This window comes from Ipomoea triloba, chromosome 7 (assembly GCF_003576645.1).
Source record: "Ipomoea triloba cultivar NCNSP0323 chromosome 7, ASM357664v1".
NCBI lineage: Eukaryota > Viridiplantae > Streptophyta > Magnoliopsida > Solanales > Convolvulaceae > Ipomoea > Ipomoea triloba.
The window spans coordinates 22,935,160-22,943,107 of record NC_044922.1 but is presented as its reverse complement, the minus strand read 5'-3'; the positions used below and the strand labels follow the sequence as shown (position 1 = coordinate 22,943,107).

The window sequence follows — 7,948 nt, the reverse complement described above, 5'->3', positions numbered from 1 at the left end:
GGGGGGGGGGGGGGGGGGGGGGGGGCAAACAGGAAGAGAAGGAAAACTGCAATTAAATAGTTGTAACTAAACCTGAATGACAATGACAAAGAGGACTCCATTGGTGCCGAAATTCTATGCTGATCAGAAGGAAGCAATGACCAAACAACTGAAAGGCAGCAGTAGCAAGCAGATCAGATGCCAGATGGCATATCTCTATAGATATATATATAATGTCAAACTCTTCTTAAAAGTAAGTGTTAAATAATAACTCATTCGTCATTCATACAGGAAACTATGATATGTTATGCAATAGAAGATAATGTTTACCTGATTGCTGTGAGTGGTCCTGGAATCCTGAGCATAAAAGCATATCCTGTTCATTTTTAATCACAAGTTCTTAGAACTGCAACAGAGTATATGTTCTATAACCAGGAATTCACTATAAGGCATCACTTCATACAGTAACTAAAAGTGATTATACAACACATACAGAATCTCTCACCTTTACTGCAGCTTGTTTTTTGGTCTCTATTTCTGTAGAAATAAATCCAGACAATCAACTGAGCATAGATTCATTTAAGAGAGAGAGAGAGAGAGGAAAAAAAAAAGGTTCACAACAGATTCAACAATCTAGCATCCATCTCTTTTAACACAAGTGGAGCAAAATCCAGCGGTTAGCCAAAATTGGTGAAAACAGTCTACTATGACCAGAATTGACTTTCCAAATAGAAAAGGATAAGAATCTTAAAATTTAAAGTAGCATGCTCCAAAACAAAATAATCTCTAATCACAATAGCATGATTGAATCAACCAAAGTAAGCAATCCCATCAAGAAACATGAACCTAAAGAACAATTTTTACCCTGGCTAGAAGAACTGGGGTTCACTGCCAAAGTCAAACCAAGAAAACAGTCATCTCTTTCCATGCCAAAATCCCAAAGGTTCAACTCAAGATTTGGTTTTGACCCTGCATTTAAAAAAAAAAAAAAAAGACAACAACAACAACAACTAGTTTTACTATATAGAGACTAAAATATATAGTTTTACTATATAGAGACTAAAATATATAAAAACTTCTTTGAAAATGTATCATCAATACTCACCATCATTACTTAACTTTAGCTGCAGTGGATCACCCAATGAATGTGGAATCCATGTTCCAGCCTGTTTATTAGCAAGAGTCAGGGGCTTTATCCAGTTTCATGGACAGAAACCAATAACAAAAATTTGAGAATTCAACCCATTGACAAACTTGAGAAACGTATTACATGGAAAAAGGGATGCTGCAAGCACTGGTCAGCAGTAGGCCTCCTCAATGGGTCCCATGAGCAGAGTTGCTATTTGGTAAAGAAAGGAAATCAGCATCAGAACCCATTTAAATCTAATTTTATGCTATAAACATTGGGATTAGGCATTCCTATTAACAAAGACTACCTCAATCAAATCAATAGCTTCCAAGCTTGCATTGGGTATCATATCAGAAAGATTTACTGGCATAATCTACCAAAAGCGAATGGAAACGAAATACATGAGTTCCACTTTTGACAAGATGAGAGTTGTGTATGTTGAAATGTTGAGAAAGGGAGATTATAAAGGTAACAAAGAGCTTTTTCAAAACTAAATAAAAGCATGTAATTCACTCACATGAAGGTAACTGATATCAATCAAACGGGAGATGTTTCTCGCTTCAGGAAAGGCATTCCAATCTGGAGTGCCAAGAACACAGCATATTTTATACAGTTGATCCATTTCACTGGCATAAGAAAAACATTTTTCATTAGGACCTAAAGAACATTGATCAACAATTTCAGCTTAACCAGTGGAGAGTAAATTATTAATGAATGCTGAGTTCTTTAATAAATAAATATGAGCAAAGTATTAACATCAAAAGTCTAAGCTGATATAAATAAAAAAAAATTCTTCAAATAAGAATATTAGCAAGCACCATATGAACACTCTAAATGACAACAAAAACAAGGGTAGAAAGTAGTTCAACTTTTCAAGAGAGGAGAAAACTGCACTTAACACTTCTACGCATAAATATGATCTTGGGTTATAACATTCACCTTTCACCGGGGAAAATTGGGCACAAAGTGAAAAGTTCAGCAAGTATTGCACCAACTGCCCACATATCTGTGTTAGTTGTATGCATATGTTAGTCATCAGCCCAATGATCAAATAATATGCACAAAATCACAAAATGCATAAAATGTATGCAGAAGCAGCAGTTGGAGCTAAATATTCAATTGTGAAAATGAGAAATACACAATGGATAATTTGGCCAATTAAAGCCTATATCATAAAATCCAAAATCAGAAAAGGACCAACTGAATGATACTTTTTAAAAGATACAAGAATTTGTCTACTATCAGACAGAAAATAAGGCAACTCCAATCATTAAGAAGCTTTTATGATTGGAAGATAGTAGATATTCCATACCTATGGCAGGTGTGTATGATGAAGATTGTAGCAAGACTTCTGGTGCTCGGTACCTATAACAGTCACAGAAAGCCAACCACTACAGATGATATATCTATAGCAGATAGAGAAAGATGCCAACCCAGTATAGTAAAGATAACTCACCAGCGAGTGGAAACATAATCTGTGAAAGGAGGCATTGAAGACACTTCTCTTGCGAGTCCAAAGTCAGCAATTTTCATTATGTCATTGGTCACAAGTAAATTCTCTGGAGGCAGAAAGAAAGATAATAACTTGGATTAACAGCTTAGCAAACAAGATTGAACTGCACCTAATGCATAAACATTTAAAATACATAATACCAGGTTTTAAATCCCGATGAAAATATCCATTTCTATGTATATGAGCAAGTCCCTGCAACAACTGAGACAACAACCCTCTGATTTCTTCCTCTGAGAGAGGTCTTTGCCGGTCTTTCATGGTTTGGTACAAATTGTGTTCCTAGATAATCCACAACATCCAATTGATATTAGCATTTAAATGATATTAAATACATGTCTATGTTGTGTGTAATGAATTAAGCAGCTAAGAATAGCTCATTATGAATTGTGTCAAGAGTGAGATAACAATACAGGCATTTAGGATTCTTTCATTAATGAGAAAACATACAAATCTTATAGCATATACAATGAGGAAATTAGGTATGAAAGGAAACAAACTACACCAACCATGTATTCGAATATGAAGAATAGCTCATTATTCTCCCTCACAATCTCCTTCAACTTGATGATATTAGGATGATTCAGTTTACAGAGAGACTGCACAAAAGAAGATGGCAGATATTAACTAGCACACGCGAACATCTCTGTTATTGCAATGCACTAGATTGACTATCACAACATTGAAAGATCAGTGCATCTTCAAATGAGAGCAACAGCACTCACCTTTACTTCTCGCAGATTTATGCACTCTACCCAATCATAAAATTTTCTCTTCATTTTCTTAACCGCAACCTGCAACAAAAACAAGAATCTAAACTTGCATTTGATGGCAAAAAGAAGTTCTGCAGAAAGTTTGGATTTAAATGATTCACTCATAAGACTTTGCAGGACATTTCTCTTACATCACCTGATGTCATCACCAAAAGACGTAAACAGAAAATAACAAAATGCATGCATAGTTGAAAGAATAGAGAAGTATTATTAGATCAAATAAACATTTACTTACGATCTCAGAGGTTCTCATGTTAATAGCTTTATATACAGTACCACATGTTCCATCCCCAAGTTCTTTCAGTATCTTGTATCTGAATGTAATAATTGAGAAAGAACATCAGACAAAAAACATACCAAGGAAAGTAAACTCAAATGAAGTTCTCAAGAAAACTCACTTTTCCATTGTCAGATTTACAGCAAGTGACAAAGCAATTTCTCTCAATGGACTTCTAATGTCCTGATAGAGGTTTCTACACTGTTGTCAACACAGTGTTTTTTACTTGGCTGATAACATCTATCAGAGCATATGTGCATCATATAATACAAGGAATTGTAGAAGGCCCAGTTTTCATTGCAAGGCATCAACAAAAAAATTATCAACATTCTTAACTGCAGCCTTCACAAGCTGCAACCAGTGGTTATCATCTAAAACAAACCACTGTTTCAGTCAGATCCGTGTTGCAAGTAGACTACAAGAAGAGGTCAGCTACATCCAAGAAAGCTTGTAAAATGCAACACATTTCTTTTCCAAACTTCAAGTCTTTCACCTGTCAAAAGTTCATGAAAGTCAGCCACAAAAAGAGAGTCTAGGTGCATCATCTCTACTTCTTTGGCAATAGGATTTGTAAAATCTAGTATTGAACCAGAAAAAAAAAAAAAATTTTAAAAACAAAAAAAAACAAAACAAAACAAAAGAGAGAGAGAGAGAGGCAAAAATCTGAAATATGTGGCTCCCTTGAGTTTACTTTAATAATCATAGAAAGAGAATCAAATAGAAAGGCACAGCTAAAGTTTACTGAGCTTCTTTTGAATCAAGAACATGTCTTTCAGTTGAAAACTTCAAAAATTTTTAGTTGTTATCTTCTTGTGAAGCATAAAGTTACTCCGATTTTGTAAACCAAACAAGAACAGCCTCAAGTGTGGTATTACTAATGAGATTGAACAGATATACTGTCCAACTGCCAAGGCACATAATTATAGAAAATCCGACATTCCAAACAATACAATTGAACGAAACTAATGAATATGATGATCAAACATCAATCAGAAAGAAAACGCCGCAGCTAAATTAATAGAAGAGGAGTTGGGATTTAAACTTCACTCCTGAGATATCTCAAACAGCCAATTAAACTTGAACAAAGGATAATTCATCAGCAATACCATACATTATTAAACATACTCTCAACAGATGGCCTTGAAAATTTCCAGAGCCAATGAGTAAATAACCGAAAACCAAAAACAGAGTAAAATTTATTTTTTAAAAAATAAATAAATAAAGAATAAATTCGAATACAAGTAATTGACACAATGCAATTCAAATTAAAAAATATTTACAATTCAAAGCAGCAAAAGGAAATTCCCGAGACAGTGAAATTCAAAGGTCCGCATGGAAATCCGTAGATACAGAGAGATTGAACTCACCGGCTGATGTATCGCAGAGAAACAGGAAGGATCTAGAGAGAGAAAGAGAATTGTAGAGAGAGATAGAGAGAGAGAGATGAAACTAAACACTGTGATTGATAATGCAAGAGGCTTGTCGTTGAAAACAAGAGAGAGGGGTAGTGAGAGAAAGAAGAATGAATTCTGTGGAGAGAGAAAATTTGGATTACTGGCGTCGGCATGTAACAGCAAAACCCGCAGAGGCGTTTTGAGAAGAAACAAAAACAAAAACAAAATGATAAAAGAAAATTTTAAAAAATTTGAAAATCGGAGAATATAATATTTCTTTTTTAGTAATTAAAAAGGAAGGATATTCTTCTAATATCTTGTTTATCCTTTTTATTTTATATTTTTTTCTTGTGTATAAATTTATCAAAAGATGCTTAGTGGTGGGGAAAAGCAACTGGTCCTAGTTGAGGATGAGTTTTACGAAACTACCCTCCTTTGACGAATTCCAACATATTTACCATAGTTATTTAAAGGAGCAAATACCAATTTTGGTCCCACGACTATTGTTTTAGTACCAATTTTCATCCACGACTATTGTTTTAGTGCCAAAATTCATCGCGCCGGTCACCCATCCGTTTAAAACGTGCAAAAATCTAAAATTGTTAAGCGTATTTTCACCATTTTCAACTTAATATCTTAATTTGAGTATGAATAAATGGATTTAAGTACTAAAATCGATCAAAATTCGCAGTTTTCCTCCTCATTTTACCTTATTTGAGGAAGAGAATTGTGAATTGTGATCGATCTTAGGGCTTAAATCTCTTTATTCATACTCAAATTTGGGATATTGAGTTGAAAATGACGAAAATACCTTCAAAAATTTTAGATTTTGGCACGTTTTAAACGGATGGGTGACCGGCGCGATGAATTTTTGCACTAAAACAGTAGTCGTGGGACCAAAATTGGTACTAAACAATAGTCGTGTGACCAAAATTGGTAGAAATGAAACATGTGGACCAAAATTGTCATTTTGGTAATAGTTGTGGGATTCAAATTGGTATTTTCTCTTATTTAAAGAGTTAACAATCCCATGAGTATAGTGAAATTATCAATTTAGTTCTTGACTATTTTTTTGCCTAACTAAATTTTTAACTTTGAAAATCTTAATCAATTTGGTCTTTTGTTTGGTCCACGTCAGAATTTTGTTTAATTCAAGGGTATTGTTGGAATTTCACATCACATGCACTATTTTCTATTTTATTAAACGGAAAAGTTAATTACTGAAATGGTTCCTTAACTATAACAAAATTATCAATATGGTCCCAAGTAGCCCGGGAAGCAACGTGCAATGCTCTCAGAGAATAGAACAGCAGATTCAGGGGATAGGGAAGGTAGAGAGTGAAGAAATTAGGGTTTAGGGAAGAGAGAAGAGAGAATAGAGAAGAGAAGGGAAATTATCATAAATCTCAACATAAATTGTTCCTTAATACAGATGGATTTAAATACCGGCCAAAACTAAGCTAGAATACTGCGAAATACTGCAAGAATACAGCTGAGCTGCAAACAGATTATTCCAACGGATCAGGTTGCTGGCAAGGGAGAACGACGTCATCTGGAGGAAACTCAACTGCCACCAACGAATCCTTTCAAACGACTGCGTTTAGGGTCAACTTCCCAACTGTCACTAACGGCTCTGAGTCAAACGACGCCGTCTTGAGTTCTGTTCTGAATTCCATCTTCTCTGATCCTTACACAACGTGAAATTCTAGCAATACCCTCAAATTAAATTGATGTCTGATGGCTAAACAAACGATGAACTAAATTGGTTAAAAGTTTTAAAGTTGAAAACTTAATTAGGTAAAAAAAAAAGAAGTCAAGAATCAAATTGTTAATTTTGCTATAATCCATGGACCATTTTAATAATTAACTCTAATTTAAATGAAGAATGGCCTGCAACGATTTATCAAATTGTTGCGTGGAATCCGTTGTGAGAGTGCAATTTAGTCCAAATTGGTTATGGGTATTTTTGTCAATTGGAAGTGCTACTATACTTTCCCCTTTTAATTTGTGAACACGTTTCGGATTTTGGACTTAGGATTGAAGAATTAAGTATAGTATACATGGCTTCTCAGAGAGTTTGCTTGGGTTCTAAGGCCTTGTAAATTTTCGATGATTTATTGGGTTTTTAATTTCATATATAAAATTAAAAAATTGGCACTTTTATGTAATAGCTCAAAATTTTATTTTATTTAATAAAAATAAAATCTTTCATTTTAACTTCTCGTCCAAAACATTCCTATAAGGTTTGCATAATATTGTTAAATATAACTAGTATTTCCACCCGTGCATCGGATTTGTTATAACTACATTGAGGAAGGAAGGAAAATTTATGACTGCATTTTATAGAAAAGAAAATAGGCGCGTATAAGCTATTAGAAAAATAAATTGTTCACTATTAAATTTCGAATGAAGTGGATTAAATGTTGAAGAACCAACAGTTATTTGCAATACCGACTCATTTTCTTAAAAAAAAAAACATAAAAGGATCAGTATATAGACAATTCTCATAGAATGATTCGTATAAAAGAATATATTTTATGAGGATTCTATTACCACATTTTAATTTACAATTGTAGTACGAATAGGAATTGTATTACCATATTTTACAATATTACGTAAACCTTAGTAGTATAGGGCTGTTTTGGGTGAGAGGTTAAAATTGAGGATTTTGTTTTTATTTTCTTTTTAATAGTATAGAATGCGTTACATGGAATTATATATACTGTATTATTACGATTAGTAATATTAATCTAGAATTGTATTACGAATAGGAGAGTGAAAAAAAAAGAATATATTTTATTAGGATTCTATTACCCCATTTTAATTTACAATAGTAGTACGAATAGGAATTGTATTACCATATTTTACCATATTAGGTAAATCATT

The 7,948-nt window shown here is 33.6% G+C and overlaps 1 protein-coding gene across 1 annotated transcript in view; it reads right to left on the bottom strand.

Annotated features, from left to right (window-relative positions):
• LOC116025894 (serine/threonine-protein kinase MHK) overlaps nucleotides 1–5,254 on the bottom strand; it is a 7,173-nt gene extending 1,919 nt beyond the window's left edge. Inside the window, exons 1-17 of the mRNA XM_031267268.1 lie at nucleotides 5,036–5,254; nucleotides 3,790–4,161; nucleotides 3,627–3,705; nucleotides 3,344–3,412; nucleotides 3,128–3,217; nucleotides 2,762–2,900; nucleotides 2,565–2,667; nucleotides 2,421–2,473; nucleotides 2,048–2,114; nucleotides 1,626–1,734; nucleotides 1,416–1,481; nucleotides 1,250–1,318; nucleotides 1,085–1,145; nucleotides 844–948; nucleotides 485–516; nucleotides 310–355; nucleotides 73–148 (exon numbers count right to left, since the gene is read on the bottom strand). Coding sequence (XP_031123128.1) covers nucleotides 73–148; nucleotides 310–355; nucleotides 485–516; nucleotides 844–948; nucleotides 1,085–1,145; nucleotides 1,250–1,318; nucleotides 1,416–1,481; nucleotides 1,626–1,734; nucleotides 2,048–2,114; nucleotides 2,421–2,473; nucleotides 2,565–2,667; nucleotides 2,762–2,900; nucleotides 3,128–3,217; nucleotides 3,344–3,412; nucleotides 3,627–3,705; nucleotides 3,790–3,797 — 1,172 coding nt within the window. The 5' untranslated portion in view covers nucleotides 3,798–4,161; nucleotides 5,036–5,254. The remainder of the gene's footprint in view (nucleotides 1–72; nucleotides 149–309; nucleotides 356–484; nucleotides 517–843; nucleotides 949–1,084; nucleotides 1,146–1,249; nucleotides 1,319–1,415; nucleotides 1,482–1,625; nucleotides 1,735–2,047; nucleotides 2,115–2,420; nucleotides 2,474–2,564; nucleotides 2,668–2,761; nucleotides 2,901–3,127; nucleotides 3,218–3,343; nucleotides 3,413–3,626; nucleotides 3,706–3,789; nucleotides 4,162–5,035) is intronic.
• Nucleotides 5,255–7,948: the final 2,694 nt, after the last annotated feature.